This window comes from Antedon mediterranea, chromosome 8 (genome assembly GCF_964355755.1).
Source record: "Antedon mediterranea chromosome 8, ecAntMedi1.1, whole genome shotgun sequence".
In the NCBI taxonomy this organism is placed as follows: Eukaryota; Metazoa; Echinodermata; class Crinoidea; order Comatulida; family Antedonidae; genus Antedon; species Antedon mediterranea.
This window is the reverse complement of record NC_092677.1, coordinates 28,002,673-28,023,247: the sequence shown is the minus strand read 5'-3', so window position 1 is coordinate 28,023,247 and position 20,575 is coordinate 28,002,673. Positions and strand designations below refer to the sequence as shown.

The 20,575-nt window shown below is 34.5% G+C and overlaps 2 protein-coding genes across 2 annotated transcripts in view; one reads left to right on the top strand and one right to left on the bottom strand.

Moving 5' to 3' along the window:
• Positions 1-8,475, top strand: part of LOC140057513 (protein MTSS 1-like) — a 53,419-nt gene extending 44,944 nt beyond the window's left edge. The window contains exons 13-17 of the mRNA XM_072103208.1: positions 1,752-1,926; positions 2,123-6,685; positions 6,827-6,900; positions 7,204-7,239; positions 7,902-8,475. Coding sequence (XP_071959309.1) covers positions 1,752-1,926; positions 2,123-3,129 — 1,182 coding nt within the window. The 3' untranslated portion in view covers positions 3,130-6,685; positions 6,827-6,900; positions 7,204-7,239; positions 7,902-8,475. The remainder of the gene's footprint in view (positions 1-1,751; positions 1,927-2,122; positions 6,686-6,826; positions 6,901-7,203; positions 7,240-7,901) is intronic.
• Positions 8,476-10,215: 1,740 nt separating this feature from the next.
• On the bottom strand, positions 10,216-19,981 carry LOC140057084 (uncharacterized). Its single transcript, XM_072102621.1, has 4 exons — positions 19,404-19,981; positions 14,045-14,354; positions 13,415-13,631; positions 10,216-13,280 (listed from the first exon to the last, which is right to left on the bottom strand). Exons 1-4 carry the CDS (start codon positions 19,476-19,478, stop codon positions 11,750-11,752), a joined length of 2,133 nt encoding a protein of 710 aa, XP_071958722.1. The 5' UTR covers positions 19,479-19,981; the 3' UTR covers positions 10,216-11,749.
• Positions 19,982-20,575: the final 594 nt, after the last annotated feature.

Genomic DNA, 20,575 nt, shown 5'->3' with positions numbered 1-20,575 from the left:
ATGGTAGCTAAAACTAAATCATAAAAAAGGTCAACAGAATCATCAACATTATTGCACAAGTCTAAAAGGTTCCAGGGAACACGATTAAGAGTTTCAATTAAGTCAGCATGATCTAATTTCTTAAAATTATAAAAATATCGAGAATTCTTAACATTTTGAGCAGAGATACCAGAATAAAACGAATAAGAACAAGTTAAAGACGAATGATCAGAATTAAAAATATCATTACAGCAGTAAACACTATTTGAAATATCCTTATTACAGAGTATCAAGTCTAAAATATTACCATTACAAGTAGGTTCTTTATTACATTGATAAAAAGAAAAAGGATTAAAAATAGAGTCCAAGAAAATCTGTTCATTATTGTTTGACGAGGCAGGAAATCGAGTCCATAAAATATTAGTAAAGTTAAAATCACCGAACACAAGAAAATCAGCATCAGGTTTTTGGCTAGATATCTGTTCGATTGCCGAGCTCATAAGTTCGGTGTAGCGAGAGTCCTTGTCAGGTGGACGATAGATAACGCCAACAATTAGTTTCTTTCATCGAGAGGCTTGAATTTCCACAAAAATTGCTTCTAAGTTGTAACAGTTCACGATGTCAAGTCTCTTGGATTGAAAATTATCAGACACAAGGAGCAAGACACCACCTCCTCTTCTTCCATCGTCTCGGTCCCTTCTATGTAAATGAAATCCATGAACTGCCAGTTCGGCATCTAGTATAGTGTCATTTAACCAGGTTTCGCATAAGCCCACTATTTGGAATTTGTTAGCTAATAGATGACTAACAAGTTCAGTTTTGTAACAGGTTACCTTATTCTTTAGGCTGCGAACATTCTGGTAGTACACGTTGAGATGATGTTCCGATTGATCAAACGAATTAGTTGGTCCTGGATTAGGCTCCACATCGCCGCTTAACAACAGCATAGTAAATGTTGCCACAGAATTGTCGTAGTATAAACGGGGAGAACTGTATTTATTCCGCCTGGGTAACACGAACGTTGATCCACCGTGGTTGGAACGACTGGTTGAAATAATATAAAGATCAGCCCAGCCGGCAGTTACCGACACATCATGGTCTTGCGAATAAAAGACCACATCGCATTGATCAAAACACGAACGCACAAACTGATCACCACCGGAATGAATTTGATGATCACAACTCCGAATATGCTCAGTAATATTGCACATGATGAAAATAAAAAACAAACCCAGACGCAACACAATAGAATGCGTGGTATGCATGGTATGTTTCGTGGTAGCTGGCGTAGCCATTGAGTAGTCGTTTTTCCAAAAACGAATAAAAGTCAGTGTCGTAGGCCTACCACAGGCTTGTAAATAACAGCAATGCAGGAATATTAAAAGCTAGGGTCCAACATCAAGTGCTTAGTTCCAATTCTGTGTCGATATGCCTGGGTCTGGGTGTGACTAGCATAAACAGGTGGATCAAGGCAGGTCGAAACCGCCTAGCACGTAGGAACTGTCCAGTCAATAAGCAGGCCTAGAGAGCTCGCGTTAAGCGTTAAGAGGGTTACAATAATATTAAAGGTATTCTAAAATTGCATGGTAAGTATCTATGGATAAAGTATGATATAATGAATATATAAAGCAAACAAAATGTAAACTTACACTTCAATTCAATTTACAGAAGTTTATACAGTACCAAACCATTTAGCTTCAAAGTGAAGAGAATACAATATTGAAAAAAGGTTTCTTAAATCTTGTGCTTAAGTTCAAATAAATTTTTTTCAGCCTACATTACCAGTGACAGCAGACTTAGCTATGGCACTTGCCAGAGGTCTAGGCACCCACACACCAGGCCAACACTTAGCCAATGTACAGAATAGTCAGTTATCGTTGCAGTCTAGTGGTTATGGTACACAGACAACAACACCATCTGCCTCGGATGATACCATTGCATCTGAAGGTAAGCTTTACTATACTACGAGTATGCATATTATTATGTTTTTACTTTTCTTTATCTACTTCACTTTTAAACCTTGTAACTGGACCATTTTGAAAAGCAGTAAAAATGCAATAAATACCATATAAGAGGTTAAGGCATATACATATCTTGAATATAATGTTGTATTGACATAAAACATTAAATTTTGTTGTTGCAGATTTTGACTACTACTCAATACAAGCCGATAAGCAGACGGATCTTATGTTTGAAAAACCATCAACGATTCCACGAAATGGTGACGTCAGCAACTCATATCAGCATACGTCTACTCCTCGGCGACCGGCATCCACGGCAGGACTTCCTTTTGCTTCTACGCCAATGAATAGTATGAACGCTAGGCGAGCCGCTCCAAGTTACTGCACACTACGTCGAGGCAAACCACCTCCACCTGTTAGGAGAACTTCTCTAACAACAGCAAGCAGTCCACAAACTACACCAACTCATAAAACGGAAACGGTCTTTGATTATTCTGGTCAATTCAAAATGCCAATGCCAGTCGATCAGACCACAAACCTTCAGCACTCGCCTCCCAAGACCAGACCGTCAAACCTAGGGCGTAGTCAGAGTTTGCGGACTCCACAAGATTTAAAAGCCAACAATCGCCAGAGTTTGATGGAGAGTTTAAACGCAAAGCTTGCCCAGAGGCAGTCTATGTTTGTGGGTACAGAACCGAGGCATTCAACCCCACAACCAATAACCAACCCACAAAAGACTTCTCAACCTCAGAGCCCTCCTCACGTAGCAGACCTTCAAAAGACACCAACTCCTGGCAGTTATATAATCCAACAGCAGAGTGCCCCTCCGCAGTACGCACCTCCACCAGGTTATGGTAATCAGTCCACTCCAACTAACTACCATCAACAACAACATGCATCGTATCAACAACAGGCAGGTTATCAGCAACAGGCATCATATCAACAGCAGGCATCACATCAGCAACAGGCAGCGTATCAGCAACAGGCAGCTTATCAAAAACATGACCAGGGCCACCAACGCAGACACAGTAGTATAGAGTCGACACAGTACTACCGTAGTATGCACATGGGGACGCTAAAAGAGCCGGACGAAGAAGACGAAGAAAAGCCAAGTGGTCTCCTATTAGAACTTCAAAAGGTCAAGCTTAGGTCAACCCATACTAATGATCGCTCTAACCCACTCATATGAGAATAATTATGTAATATATAGATCAACATTAAATGATATACAAGTGCTCGTAGTTCATAAGTTTCCTCTCTCTGATAGAAAACTTGTTGTCATATAAACGCTACTAGAGGTTAAGTATCCAATGTGCATATATACTATCAAAGTCTCTCAGATGAAAAACTGAAATTAGGTATAAAAGGACTAATGCTAGTCACTGCTCATAAGCACCTCCATTGGTGCAGTGTGCTTTTGAAGATACACTTAAGGAGAAAGTAATTGAAATCGGCTGAACACTACACATGTTTCTGCTCTCTGGAGTAATGAATGAAATTGCTACCTTATTAAAAACTTGAGGTTATAAGTTTATCATGAATTTGATTTCTCTCCAATCAAGACTTCAGCTTATTTATCTCTGATAATGTGCAACACATGCTGGCAACAGTTAATTTTTCATGAAGAAGTTATTCGGTCTTCTAAAAAAGAAACTGATTATGTCTATCTAGATGACCCTCTAGTTGTAATATAATAACTCTATGGTCTACCACCAGTAAATACAAGAGTGTTAATCATGAAGAAACCGTGTCTTCATGGTTAGATAAGATATGTGATTCTATATGAATTTTCTAGGTGCTATTGTGCTTTTTGTTATGACAAGCTATGCTGCGCAGAAAAGTACAAACAAGAAGAAATAGCAAGTGATACATAATCATGGAAGAATTAGTTGATACTTAGCACAACACTAGAGTTGGTACTTAGCACTTGGCTAGAGTTGATACTTAGCACAAGGATATGGATTTTCTAAAAACTCGACCAACAAATGAAGTGTTTAAAAGAACTGTGTGTATTGTATTATTAAACAAATGATTTTGATAACATGTGATGTTATGTAAACATATGTAAACATTTGTTTATTATTACATCTCAGCTGATGCGGTCAACATAGGTGGGTTGGTCAACATAGGTGGGTTGGTCAACATAGGTGGGTTGGTCAACATAGGTGGGTTGGTCGGGGAATGGAGTAATATGGTTGGTTAAGGGAGTGTTTTGAACATTCGTTGGCTTAGGGTATGTTTTGAACATTCGTTGGCTTAGGGAGTGTTTTGAACATTCGTTGGCTTAGGGAGTGTTTTGAACATTCGTTGGCTTATGGAGTGTTTTGAACATTCGTTGGCTTTATGGAGTGTTTTGAACAATCGTTGACTTAGGGAGTGTTTTGAACATTCGTTGGCTTTATGGAGTGTTTTGAACATTCGTTGACTTAGGGAGTGTTTTGAACATTCGTTGGTTGAGAGAGTCTTTTGAACATTCGTTGGGTTGGCGAGTGTTTTGAACATTCGTTGGTTGAGAGAGTCTTTTGAACATTTGTTGGGTTGGCGAGTGTTTTGAACATTCGTTGGGTTATGGAACGTTTTTAACATTCGTTGGCGCGGCTTAGGGTGTTTTGAACATTCGTTGGCTTAGGGAGTGTTTATTGCTGCCATCAACATCAGTGCATATAAACATTTCATCTTTAATTTTTCAAAAACATACCAATATTATATTTATGAGTACATTAATATATTGTACACATGCATATGTTATAGAAACAGTTTGTTTATTAGTATTATTTTTAGGAAAGCTTTGTACAAAAGGTGTGTATTGCTAAAACTTGCTTATAAGAAAAGACCTTTTTAGTTGTTGATTTGTTTACTTTTTTGTTGATACGACAAGTGCTATTATTTTTTTTGTTTCCTGTAGACTAACTACACAGGCGTTTCCCACTAGCGACGTAACGCAACGTAAGTGATTTGACCAATGACAAGCGATAGATTATTCAAACAGTGGCTTGTCATTGGTCAACTCGCTTGCGTTACGCGTACGTCATTGCGTTGCGTCTCTAGTGAGAACCACGCTTTAGAGCATTTCTATTAAACTAGATTTATGTGACTGTATATTTACTGGGTTATATCTTTAGATATTTTACATGTTAATCTATTGCTATAAATGTAAAAAAGCTATTAGATAAAGATAGAGAAATAATCTATTATTAATTTTACTTTACATAGAAATACTTTCATTGAAAAAAATGTATCTTTTAAAAACAAAAACAAAATGATGTTCTACAAATTGTTTATATTCCATTTTTGAGATATTTATACTATAATTAACTGTTTTGTGTGTCTGTGTTTTAGTTCATATCTAACTAAATATCTCAATTTAAACTAAACAAATTAGTTCCAGAGAAAACTCATATTCTTCGTGACTCGGATTTGTTTTCTAATTACCGGATTGTGTAGTAAGAATACAATGGATTTATTTTAAATATGTACATATTATTATTGCCAAATGTGTTTCCATACGTATAGTCCTAATGTAACCTAAGTACATTTTATATTAAACAAAGTATTACACTTCTATAAGTGGTTCTGTCTAAAAAGGTTACATTTATATAAAGGTATATCTACGTGTTTTGCACTACGTTTTAATCAATGTAAGTACACTGTCAGTAAGTACGTAATTAAGACTGTGTCAAGCTTGGTTCAAACTAGGTCACAACGAATGAGCGTACGCGCAACGAAGAAACGTACGCGCAACCCTATCACAGTTCAGGCAATCCATCATAGCGTTGTGATTGGTCAAATTAATTACGTTACGTCCTTACGTTGTGACCTAGAGAGAACCAAGCTTGATACATAAATAACGTAAGTGAAGTAAGTTTATTTTTCTTACATTCTGTCAGCAGCTTTAGGTTTATTTATTGATTTACATTTTGTTTTAGTTTAAACGATAACTAAAATCCTGGTGTGACTACCGTTATACGTAAAATATTCGCTATAGAGATTATTATTATTTTCATTCATTTTTAATTTCTGAAATTGAAATACTGAAAACTATACCGACGTAACGTTTTCATTACGTATTTATGACGTAATTTTTCAGCATTACGTAATTATGACGTAATACTTTCGACGTTTTATAGGCTATATTAAATAAAATCATATAATTGTGAGCAACGTTTAAAATCGCATCATTAGTTCCAGTCATGATTCATAAGTAACGTAACCGTTTTATATTACGCGTCAACATTTTGGTAAACGCGTTTGTGTCAATATTCGTTTGTGAAAGCGTTTGTTGTAGAAAAGTATTTATATAATGTTTGCACGTACATAGGTTGCTGTTGACTTGTGAATGAGCTTTGGTTCTGTTAGTGAACAAGCAATAATTACGTTTTGTACAATACATTAAAAGAAGGAAGTAAGTCACGTACAAGTCTTTTCTTTAATAAATGTTTATAAATGATTTCAAAAATATGAAATGTCCGTACTTTTGGGTGATAAAATGGGGGACAACAACTGAAAACACAACCAAAAGCAGCAATGCAACATAGGTACAGACAGCGGGGAAACCAGTGCAATAAACAGACAACATTGGAGATGTACAATCCAAGACGGAGTCGAACATTTCAACGAAAGGACAATCCATAATCAGCCAAAGATACTGATGCGTTCATCCACTGTCAGCAGAGGAAATTTTTAGTAATACTAGTGCATATAATGACATGGTCTTATGGCAAATCCAAATTGTACAACTTTAAAAGGTAATGTTTGAAAGTTGTTAAACTAACCTAAAATAAAAGTCAATTTAACGATTCGAATACTTTTAAATATAGAAAGAATCTTCTAATGATTATTTTCTTACTGTTTAACCTTGTGTAGATCAATTTTTTATTCAATTGTAGAGGGCAGATGACAACAGTACAATCCTCATGATTAAAGAAGTGATAGGACGGAAGCCAAACAATCAACGAAAAGTGTGAGTACCGATTGTATCACTCTGAAATCACCGTTGCTATCAAAATACAATTTAACGTGTAAATAACCTTTTATCGCAAGAACACACGTGTTGACACAGGACAATTAAATAAACTTGCAAACTTATTTATAACAAAACTTTCATTATAATGTTATTGATACAAAACAGATTTTCATATTGAACGTATCTAATTTCCCCCATCATAAATCTGGCAGCATAACTCATATTTTTGATGTTAATTAATATCCATGTTAAGTTGTCTGTTTACAAATCTTTATTAACATTCACTGATTTAATTTTCAGTTTGAATCCGACTTCAGCAAGTTCAACAAGTTTTCGGTAAGTTCTCAACCAGCTCATGCCTATGGAATAAAAAAAATATGTTTAACTTACAGGTAATCTAATTGGAAAAACACAATTTTATAACCATCTTCATCTTTCATCCATTATTCATATCTCCAAATTTTCTTATTTATCTTAAAAAGTAAGAGGTAACTCGCGTGTAAAGCTGCTGAGTTGTTTTATCTCCAATTTCGTTTCTTCAGACAATTCAGGTTGCCAACTTTCAATCTTGAGAGCCAACTTTCAAACACTGTTGGGGAAAGCTGTTACTGATATAATAATTATTATTATCTAAAGCTTAGTTGGTTCCCACTTGGACGCACGTATGACGCGTAGGCGCATTGACCAATCACAAGCGACAGTTCGGATGATCCATACGCGTTCTGATTGGTCAAATTACCTGCGTTGCGTCCAAGTGGGAATCAATCTTAATCATCTGCAAACTTTTCAAATAATTTAATTCTTAACGATTAAATTACTAATTTTTAGATTCATGTTGTTAAACCAAAATTATTGTGTCTAATCCCGATTGTAATTGGGAGGGAATTGTACCGAAAAAAGAAAATAAACGTTATTTGTTATCAATTTAAATTATCTTGATAGGGAGGGCCTCATAAAGTTATTATTTTTATTATAATATATTATCATTTTAATATCAGTAATATTTAGAAAACCGTGACTTGTACCACCATGATGTTACTCTGTATGTAGACTGCCTATTGTGTTGTGGCGATTATGGGATATAATGTACATGGAGACTTGATAAAACTTGAATTGTGTGTAAAGCAAACCTTATGACGTCACATCGCACGAGATTGCACATCCTGTACTAAAATGACATGCGTTCTGCTTCGGAAGTACATTATTAAGTTCTTGAAAGTGAGCTATTTTTAACCCAAATATACGAAGATCTTACCTACTTATTCAACCGTCATGTTAATTGTCATCATTAATGCGTGTAGCATTTTTACTTTGACCTAATATCTCATTTGTGTATTTATACTGAAATACTTATTTAAATGTAAAACTTTAACGGTATGTTTAACATTGAACAAGTGTAGTTTTGTTGAAGAGGCCATTTTACTGCCACATTGTTATTCGTTTTTTGGGTTGCTGGTTAAATTCAATTGTTTATTTTTGTCGTTTTTAAAGCGAAATCCGACCTACTTTTATTCATATTTTCTTTTCTTTTTTTTGGCAAAAGTTATTAAGTTTATACATGGCTTAATCATCTGTTTGATACCGTAATACCTAAACTGACAAAAACGTTAGCTATTTGTCAACCATGTTATGTATGTATCATCATGTATGATGACTAAAGGTTTATTAAAAAATATATATATAAATGTGTTAATGTATTTGTATATAATTCACAATATACACAATATAGGCCTATACTTCACTGTTAGTATTCAATTGCGTTGTCCACTGATGATTGATAAATACATATGTCAATGCTTAAAGTCATAAATACTGAAGTTCACATAAAGATCAATATTAATTAGGGAAAACCTGAGAAACAGAGATAATTTTTGTAAAAATCGAAAGTGATATTTTCTTTCTTTTGACATTTTCTTCCCAGTGAAAAGCTGTGTGAATTGTCTTTGGTTATATGTCAATACAATCATTAAACAGTAATTTAAATTACAATATAATAAATACATCGTTAGTCGCATAGGCGCGCAAATATGTATGACCTTTGACACAATGTAAACAAATATGCATACACGCAACTTATTTACCAATTACGATACCGTGGATTGAGTGTTTATTAGAGTTGAGCTGTGCTTTTGTTTTCATGCAAGATTGCAGAGGTTTTAACGGTGTGTCATTTCCTGAACTTAGTGGTAAATTTGAGGTTAGATTAATTAATTAGAATAAAATTTACAAGGGAAGGACAAATGAAGGGGTTTTGAAGAAACACAATTCATTGCGAATTGGAGCGTTACATAAGATAAAGCTTCGATTTTTTTTAAAAGATGTATTGTCCCCCTGAAAAAATATATCTTAAAACAAATTTTGTTGAATATTCCATTTAATAACGTAATAGTTATCCACTTTGACCAAAAATTGGGTCTAAAAAAGTGTATTTAAAATGTAATTTAAAGCAAAAAATGGTCAAATTGGCTGCCAGCCAATGGATTTTTGGTTGAATTTAACCATTTATTTTGTCATTTTACAAGTGAAAACATTATTTTTTTTCGTTTTTTTTTCTACGGATGTGATTAACTTTATATTAACTACAAAATAAGGTATTCAATGTCTGATTTAATTAATCTTCATTTTTCATGTTTTTGGGGGACAATACATCTTTAAAGATTAGGATTAGAAAATCAAGATGATCTGAACATTTGATCATGATTATTTCAATTTTAGAAAATCTGTTAACACCTCCCTGTTGATATGAAACAACTACTTGTTGTGTGACCTTCAAGATGATTTTCTTTATCCACGTTCTTGTATCTATCTGAAGGCCATGTGCTGATGACAGTTGGTCTTGGGGTTGGTCTACACCCACATGTTGTTCCTTGCCATTGATTAGGATCATAATTAAGTGGTAAATGCTTAGATTTATATCTTGAAAATACGATTTAACATTATCTAAAGGTGTAATTCCAAATAAATAAATAAAAAATAAATGTGTAAAACTGAACCACTAAACAACAAACTTAAATTAATGATAAACCTATGAACGATACATTTTAAACCTTACAAAAACACAAACATCTTTTTTAAACATTTTTTTTAATTTGCATATTAAATTGTACATTTATAGAGATAAAGACTTAATTCAAAAAAATATAAAATTTTAAATATTTCTAATTATTTTTTACTAATAATAACATTTGATCAGAGATAACTTAAGCACCACAAATTGTGTTGAGAATAAGAAATCCATATTTTTAGCTAAGAATGTTCTTTGTGTTAAAGTACTGTAAAGTAGAGTCATCGTCGCCGTTTTTAAACCTGTCATTTGTCAACTTTAGGATACTTTGTACTAAAACGTGATCACAACCCGTATGCTAATTAAGATCGTTTTCTGACGATAGATTAACCCTAATTAACATTGAAAAAAGAATACTGATTTTGAGTCGGTGTTTCTGGAAAAGATAGCACTTATATAGGTCCTTTGTCCCAAGGGGTTTGTTAGAGGTTTTGCTTCTTATCGATAGAGGAAAAAAGACAGGGATATCCAACCATAAACTGACTTAGCACATGATAACTCCAGGCCAACTTTTTTCAATCTCAATTAACCAATCAGCGATGCGTATACCAATAATTTAACAAGTTAAGCATAAACTAAATATTTATTATGCCAGTTTAACATTTTTCCATCACATTAGCCGGTAACCAGTGCATACATGATATCATTTAAGTTTTGAACTTATGCACTTATGATATTAAGAAATAGATAACGTCAAAGTTTAACTAATTATAATTGTTGTGTTCTCTGTTAGTTAGCCAACTCGTTTGGTACCACTCGGTACCGTGCTAAACGTCATCCTATCTGCTAATTCAACTTAATAATAATTATGCAAAAAACAATTTGTGTCTATTTACAATTAATTTACAAGTATACATTTAATCGAATCAAACTCGCCAGGTTTCGCTATCTCTAATCAAGATGCTGTATTTAAGTTGCTAATTAAGGATAAGTTCGTAGAAAGTTGTCACGGCTCACAAGTGATATAAATCACACTAAGTGAATACAAAACATAATTGCTTAATTATCATTGCTTTCCTGTTTCAAAGAAGCACCTACAAATCATTTTAAATTCTGAAAAGCTCATTTAAATTTTTTCAAAACCAACTTTTCTCAAATCCAACATTTCTCAACAACCAAACATTTCCAAAAACATTGCTTATAATTAGTACAAACCTCGTATACATTAGTCACACAGAGTAAGACCAAAGCAATCTAAGTCACCTTGGTAAGACTTAAGTAAGACAATGTTTCATAAAGTCTCACAACAATCTAATTAATTCAAATTGATAACAGCAAACGCAACAACTTCGACGGGAGATATTGCTCATTGAACTATTTATCAATTCATTGCAAACTCTTTTCACCAGATCATCGTCCCTCCTCACTCCACACAAACGACATTGATATCAACTCAACAAAATGATTCCAAATTGTCATTTCTACATTTTCGAACCACGTCATCACGTGTATTTGGAATAAAATGTGTGATTTTGCAATAAAATCACTTTATTTTGCAGGTCTTTAGGTCAATTTGATGTACTTTTTGGCGGCTTTAATGACTTTTACAGTTCGGTCCAGCTTCGTAAACCTTTACTACGAATAAATCCATCAGTTTCGATTTAATCACTTTTAGCTGTGTCAGTTTCCTCACATTTTAGCATTTCTGACAAACTCTCTTTCTTTTTCTTTAAGTTCATGTTGTTTGATGTTATATTGTCAGATCACCGTGGCTCTCCCCACCAATTCATATAATGAAACTGTTCTTAGTCCAATGTAAATTAAATTATTTTCTGTATTCGTTCAGCTTAATTCATCTTTCTTATCAACTATAGTATTTATTTTATTTTCGTTACTTGTTCCGATGTTTACATCAGATTTTGTTGTATTTTCGACTTGTTGTTTATTATCGGAAACAGTTTTATTATCCTTTTGACTTTGAACTATAGATATTTGTTTTTGCTTTTTTACGTCAATCATATCTGAACTATTTTCACTAACATCACTTTCATATTCATCCGCTGTGGTAACAAAGTTCTCTTTCTTATCATCTTTCTCAGGTTTTGAAGTTTGTGACGAAATGTCGTTTTTTTGTGCCTCAGTTTGAACGGTTTTATCAACCGAGGCAACTTTAACCTCAATTTGTTCCTTCTTAGTACTGATATACGGACGAATATCATAATACCAGTTACCTCCCATGACGTCACCAGAATCATCTGAATAGCGTGCTTTTTCCGACGCAGTGTCGTCGTCAGAAGAAGACGCGGACGCGTTGTTGTTATAATTCTCAACGTGTCCGTTTGCTGTAACGTCACTTAGAGCAGATTTGTTATCTGTACGATCACTTTTCAAAGTAGAAGATTTTCTTGTTATTTCTCCGTTTGCAATCTGCATTAACGTAGGCTTTGACTCAGACTGTTTTTGCAAGTCAGTATGTATGTTGGTGCATCTTTCGAGCGTGGCGTGTTTTTGTTTTCGTCTTCTTGGCGGTATTGGAGGAGAGGTACTTATATCGATGCTGCTAAATGAACTGTTTGCTGATAAAGTAGATTTTGGTGACATCGGCGGAGAATTGGCACGGTTTTCTTTGTTAGACGATAGTTTCTCAACAGAACCCGTTATGTATTTAGCTTGTAACAATGGCGATAATTTTGGTGGATGTTTTGGCCGAGGAGGTATAGGCTTTGGTGTGATTGGCGCCGTCCCTTTGTAAGCCCGTTGTTCTGTTGGCGGTGAAGATGATTTAACCGACGAGTCGTTGGTTCCTGTCGCTTTTAAGGTTCCACATTGAGAACGATCTGAAAGGGAAGCGATGTCATCCTCTGGTATTGAACTAAAATCAAAGTCTGACGTCACGGTACTAGACGATGACGCGATAGAAGGACAATACTCAAGAGACCGTTTGTCTGACGATGACGACGATGATGGTGAGGGCGGGGCCTGGGCTGGTGCTCGACGTTTCTTTATCATTGGTTTACCAACAGTTGGAGTCCTCCATTGCCTATTCATTGACTTCTGAAGTGTTTGTCGATTCTGTCGTAGCATTACGCCATCTGGACTATACTTTGGCCGGACATCTCTTCCAGGTGTGTCAATATCTTTGCTGGATTCACTTCCCTTTTTACTGCTGTCGTCATCAGACGAACTCTCAGAGATTGTCCCAAGTCTAGCAAGGTCTTCTGGAGTGATGTCAAAGATCATAGATGACGTAATCGATCGCCGTCTTGAAATCCTGGCATGTCTGTTGCGGCTTACTTCTTCAAGGAGTTTCGGTATTATTTGTTTACCACGATTGCAGTACATGACGATCTCGCATTCTCCATTCTTGCATCGCCTGCAAAATAAAACAGTACAGTAAACAGTTTTTTAAACACTAATTATTTTGCCTTTTGTTAAACCCCTTGTTGCAGTAGTTCCTTGATCCTAGGGATCGTCGTGAAATTTCCTTAAATTATACAAGTAACTTACGAATTGGTTGAAATGTATAAGATCTTGTCCCTATCCTTTTCGTGACACTTCTTAGTCAGCATGAACCGTTTTAGATTAATAAGTTTCCATTGGAGTACGATCCTTCTGGAGTTGTGAAGGCACAGGTACGGACTGTTTACGGTCATTCGGTAATTCTCGTACAACTCGAGCCTTTCCGAGTGCTCATTCGGCAAAATTGAAATATTGAAAACACCGTCTGGAAATAAAGTATAACAAAAGGAGTGAAAACTAATCAGTTACATGCTGATACGATACAATATTATTTATTGTCATTTTAACAACGAGGTACAAATGAAATTTAGTTGGTTGGTTTATAATGGTGCTAGAATTAGATTAAACAACGAGGTACAAATGAAATTTAGTTGGTTGGTTTATAATGGTGCTAGAATTAGATTAAACAACGAGGTACAAATGAAATTTAGTTCGTTGGTTTATAATGGTGCTAGAATTAGATTAAACAACGAGGTACAAATGAAATTTAGTTCGTTGGTTTATAATGGTGCTAGAATTAGATTAAACAACGAGGTACAAATGAAATTTGGTTCGTTGGTTTATAATGGTGCTAGAATTAGATTAAACAAAAAATCAAAACGTTGTAAATATTCGTACCGTCTTCTGACTCGTGTGGTATAGGATCTCTTGTCGCTGCCTTCTTCACCATAAACTTCCTAAGCATAGCAATCCATTCCAAGGCATCCGTCTCGCTATCGGCTGCCAGGTAGAGCTGTCTCCTAGGTGATAGCACAGCAAACGCGTGTTTATTGGTCCTAGACGTGCATCTTTTTACGGATGTAATGTCATTTAGTAGAACGCATGCCACTTGTCTGTACGTAAACTCATCTTGGTATAATTCAAACAAAAGTGAAACGCCTGATGTACACGCGTTTTGATGTACTGCAACGAATTTTCGTCTCCATGGCTGTAGAAAACAAAAAGGAACAATTATTTTACATGCAACCATTGTTACAGCGTCTTACAACATTTTTGTAGTAAACTCCGTTAAAATGTTGAAAATTGTGAACAGCATACAAATATTGTTATTTTGACAATGCGCAAAATGAATAATGTAATGACTGTAAATAAAACTATGAATATTGAATGATGAATGATATTTTTTGTTTTTTGTAGACAACTTTACGGTAAAACCCCAAACATTATCTCATCAGTGGAGTATGTAAACTCGAACACTGCTTATCAACTCCATTAAACAATTTTACACATTGATGAAATTCGGTAGACAACTTCCTTCGAGAGTTCATATTCTTTGATGGCCTATTACGAAAGTATAACACTCATTGGTTTTGTATACCTATACTTTGTTCTTAAGAAAATGTTTATTTTTTATTTTTATTCGCTAAAAACAGCGGTGTCTCATCTTGTGCGTTTCCCGACAAAAAATACTTGTTAGTGAGTTTAATTATTAAGAAGCCATAAGCAACACCGGACGGTAGTAATTATATGCTTTACTTTTTTTACTAATTAATGCTGTGATATCAGTTGTATGTTGTTTGATAATTTCCTACAAGTGATCAATGTCAAACGTATCCGATATTTAGATTTTTACGTTTATGATTCATTAATCAAGATTGCTGCTGGATTCTTTTCGGTAGGACGACACAGATTAAGACTCCTAATAGATGTCAGGTGTATAAAATGTTATTCTCACGCTTTACTTTTCAGTAAAAAAAAAACATAGAGACGAAACGAAGTTCGCACGCGCGTAAAAACAAACGCACTTTTTTCATCCATATTTCAGCGCCCGCGTACAAACGTACAAACGCACTTTTTTCATCCGTATTTCAACGCGCACGTCTATATTGTGTGTTGACACCGTCATCATGACCAACTATTAAAGCCATCACTCCGTTTAAAACAGTGGCATTTCGAATTTGTCGAGGATAATTGGATTCGGCATTTAAGACTATAGTTAATTAATTAATCTTATTAACAAATTTGCTGAGTAGTTCCTGTTGTTCCTGAAGAGAAATGACGATTGTGTATATGTTTTCTGTGAAATTTCACGGACAGAAGAGAAAACAAGACAAAATGTCATGTGAAACAAATGTAAACTTTTTCGTTTCATAATAATATGGTTTGTATTGTATACAAGGTAGGCTATTGACTGCACAGAGTATGATTTCTTCCTAAATACTCGGGGACCCATGCTGAAACGGTTAGAATGTGAACCATATTAGCTTTAAAATAATATCTTCTACAGAAACTGTTTACACAATTTGTTCTGCTTAATCAGGCGTTCGTTGATTGAATTATTTCCAAGAAATATTATATTTATTATATTATTATATTTAGTTCAAACATTAGCGTAATATTCTCAAGTGAGTGTCTTACAATTATACTTTGAGGAATTCAAGTGACGTTTGTACAATAGAAATATAATAGAATGACGTCATCGAAGAATTTAGGATGATGACGAGAAGTCCTTTATTAAAACACTTTGCTTTAATATGACATATCCTATTAAATCTCATTAATACTGTAATCTTTATGTCCATAATCATCTTTTCCCTTTCTTTCACTTTACCTCAACATTTCGATTAACTGTGACCGATCTGTTTCAGCTAATTATTTTCAATATTGATTCACACAAATTAGAATGTTCTAGATATTCGTGACAGTCACATTAGTTCATGTGATTTTACTTAAAAACGCTCATTAATTTGATTTTTGTTCACGAAAGACACGTCTTCGCTTTATACAGACAAACCAGCCTCGAGGCCCGTTTATTATTAGGACAAAAAATCTAATCAAACGTCATAACTAATAATATTAATAAAATCGTTACCATACGTATTTTGTAATGCAGTCTTAAATTTCAAGAGTGAGTCATTATTTGATTATTTGGTGAATATTTTGATGTTTAACCTGTAACCCAAACTTGATCATCATTAAATTATAGGCCTCATGCATATCTACTACTCCATGCCACTTTAATAAAAAAAATGATATTTCAATATGGAGATAATCCCTCGTTTTATGAAGCATATTTGATAGTTATTCATTCTTCCGTGCTTCAGCTTTTTTGTTTTTAATCCAATCATTTCGTAGTATAAAGATGATTTGTCAGGATGTCGAATCATTCATTGTGGTTCCGTGAAGGCTGTAATGTTTTAGAAAACACTTGAAATATTACATTATTCTTTATCTCAAATCACTCTCTAATCAACAACAATTCGATCATTGACGAAACAATTCAAACATAATTATTGAGCTGAAAAACATTAGTTGAATTCTGTAAATAATAAATATCCCTTTCTCCATCTTTATTTGGTTTGTTCTTTCAATGACATACCGTATTATTTTGTTATTGTTTTATTAGGATCCTAATAATTGGTTTGTGCAGTTTTTCGGTTTACGCGTTCGGTACTCCAAAATACAGTTATTATATTTTTATGTATCATTAGGCCTATCTTAATTTAATAAGTAATTTATTTTATGTAAGTAAAACAAATTACCACATCAATCTCAAGAAGATCAAGCACAAGAAATGAACGAGTAAAACTTTCATTTGTTGTTTAAGAATTTATTAATAAAATTAAACAGAGTTGTATTTGACTGTACATGACCTACTGGCTGACCCATGGGGTTATTGTAAGGCTATGCTTTCATGTTATGGGTGTTCCAGTATTAATAGCATCTGACCCCCTCAGCATTAATGCAACTTATCTTTACAAACCACTTGCAAACGATTTGTAACTGAAAATTAACTAAGCAAATTAGAGCATTTTTATTTATAACTCTGTGGTGTGTGCCCTAGATTGTGTGGAACTTTGGCACGGAATCATGTTAGTATTACACCATTATCATAAATAGAATGACCTTATGTTTTAATTTCTTTCATTTTCATATTTTATAGAGGTAGAGAAGGCGCCAGACCCTCTCACGTTTGACAACTTTCTGTGTTCAAAAATCACAGCATGTAGAGTCTGAAAGTTCAAGTGAGAAATGTTGCTACATGTGTGTTTAAACGCTTTCTTTGTTTTGTTTTAGCCTAAAGGCCTACAGTTTTGTTTACTTGCTTTATATTTGTAAACATTATCTTTCCGCATCCCGGGGACTGTAATTCTATCATAGTTAAATTAATGCGAATTAATTATTGTGCCCGACTGTGATTAACACTTCCCTGAGTCATCATTGATGTCATTCCTTTTTTAAAACAAATTATTAATAGGAAATACACAATACTACTTTTTAGGGTAAAAACGCCATTTTAAAGAATGTCTCGTCTACTTGCAATTGCATCTGCAATCATGCATAATCAACAGGCTAATATTTAAGTGCATTCCAATGATATGCAATGGCAAGTGAATCGTGTAGCATTATTATCATGGAGCTAACTGCACTCATATGTGACAGTGGTCTCATTGTAAGGCGCTCATCTTCATTAAACGCGTGGTTTAGTTCAAGCGTAAAGTGGGGGTATTTCCTGAAAACAACACAAAAGTAAGTGTATTGTATTTTTAACTTAAGTAATTATGACTAAAACTGCAGTAGCTGCATGTGGCCAGCACTAGCTTTATAATCACGTCCACCCCGTCCTGGAAACTAAGCACATGGACATTCTCAGTGATATGCCCAGTGGTTTGCTGTCTGAGAAATCAAGATATTACGTGATGTATCATTGGTAATTAGTAGGCCTACAGTACCGGATTTGTTATTCAACAATATGTCCTGTAAAAGATGATTTCATGCAGGGAAACCTCGGTCAACGGTGTATTAATAAAGATGATTCAACATTGTCTTCCTACCATATACCCACGGGCAGGCACACAGAATTGAATCATTTATATTATATAACACCAATTCCTGTCATTTGGTTGGATGATTGTGGGTCACATGGCGTGCAATAGTACACACTATTTGACGGTCGTTTAAGAAGGTTTGAGATGAAAAGCTTCAAAAGTCAAAATTGTTGTTGAATTTGTTTTATACGGTATAGTGTGAGAACAATTTGTTCAAACATAAGTTTTAGTTTATAAAAATTGGGGTTGGTGATAATGTAGGATAGGAAAATAAACATCTATTCATAATGAATAATATTAATAACTGTGTTTCGTCCATCATTCAATAAGATAGGAATATTAACAAGTAACTTTTTAAAACTACTAGCAGTAAGGAATGTGTAATAATTATGTTACACAGGCGAGACCCTCATTTTTTCTATACTTCAAAATCAAACTGTATACCACTATACTATAAAACTACTCTTACTAACTAGACATATTTTTACGTGTGTCTAGACTACACATCCTATTCCTAGCAGGTAATTTGTTCCTCCTGTTCAGCAGGATCATATCTATTAGAGTGCATAATACACAATAATAGGCCCAACCCAGGTCTAGGCCCTAGCCAAGGCCTATACTCAAACTGTAGACATTTAAAAAGTTATTTTAAGTTAGTTTATAATGGAGGTGAAAATAAGTTTTTGTTAAATTTATTGTTTTGTTAGGGTAGCATAATTATAATTATACGTTTTCGATGAAATATTAATATTAGTTATAATAAAAATAGTCAGTAGGCAACGTCATGTCAGCAGAGCCTGAGGAGGATCAGAGGGCATACTGCTGCTAGGCCTATACACACATAGCTGAGAGGGTACACTACTCCGACTCCGTCAGAATAATTCAAAAAATACATCATTTATACAATAAAACCTGTCTACTCAAGCTCTAGCGGCTAGTAAGTATGGTTAGTAAATATAGGGCAATAATGATAATAAATATGCTAGTAATTGTACACTTTACTGCGCTAATTTATATAGCCTGACCTAGAAAGATTTTGGAATTATAGGCCCACTCTCCACACTATATAATTACAGCAGCAATGCATGCCTTCCATCGACACTCCTTTTCAATAAATAATCCGACTCGATTGACAAAATTCAATGAAGTGTAGAATTATATTATTGATATAAATACAGTTATTTAAGTTGTACAAATTATTGACATACCTTTAAACCTCGTTTACGGTCTTTAGCAGACTGTTTCACGAATAAATATCCACCTCGATACCACTTCTGATTCATATTCAGATGTACATTAAATTACTTCCCAGGCCTAAAAAGTTTGAAGTATTATCTCCTGGATGCGTGTATTCCTCCCGCAAAAACTGCCTTTTACCTCCGCATAAATGTGTGTTCACCACCCCTCTCTCTCCGCCGCCGTGAAACTTTTGTGAGCAATCGTCCCGCGAATACTAGTCGTAGTCTCTGCGCGCTTAACTACTGCGAAGTGTTTTAATTGGGTACGAGTGACTCAGAATAATGAATATTCATTAGATGAAATCTCAGAAGATGTGTGACGTGTGTATCATCATCTTTTTATATAATTCTTTAATAATCTGAGTAATACGTAGTTTTGAAAAAGTATTATTTGTTTGATTAATGAATTGGTTGGGATTTCAGTTTGATCATGGGCCCTCATTTCTGCCTCTCTTAGATGGTGGTTCCTTTTAATCGTTCCATAGGAGTATTCGCTACTAATAATAGTAGGCCTAATACTTTAAAAACGTTTAATACTGAAGAAATATGCCAATTTCGAAATTAAAAGTAATCCCGAGGTCGTCCATTTTCAGAAAAGAAAAGATACAAATGAAGCAACAGTGACCGTGTAGCATATTATTTTGATTGCAAAAAAGAATACGTTTTTGTTTCTGTAAATTAAAGACGTTCCGACTCTCCAGATTTCTGCGAACTTTCATCCATCCATCTCAAGAATATCAATAAAACTTCCCGAAATTTTGGTTTAGAGTAAAACAATTTTTCCAACTCACGTTTACGTCTGAATTGTGTTTTTTAGAAGAGTATTATGTAATACATTAATTACATCCGATTAGTTGCTAAAATTATCAAAATGTCGATTGCGCGAGGTATTTTTTTGGTGAATTTAAAATTCATCAAATCCGTTAAAACACGTCAAATTCATGTAAACCTCCAAAAAAGGTCTGGTACAATAAAGCATGTAACAAAGTATGTATTATACATGAACTGTTTATTTTATCAAGTTGACGCACATCGCATGCAGAGCATGCAGCAGCAGCAGCAGCAGAGAGAGAACTTTTTTTGCTTTGCCGCCCTCTATATTCATCATGACGATTCATCATTCATTCACACTGACTCCCGAA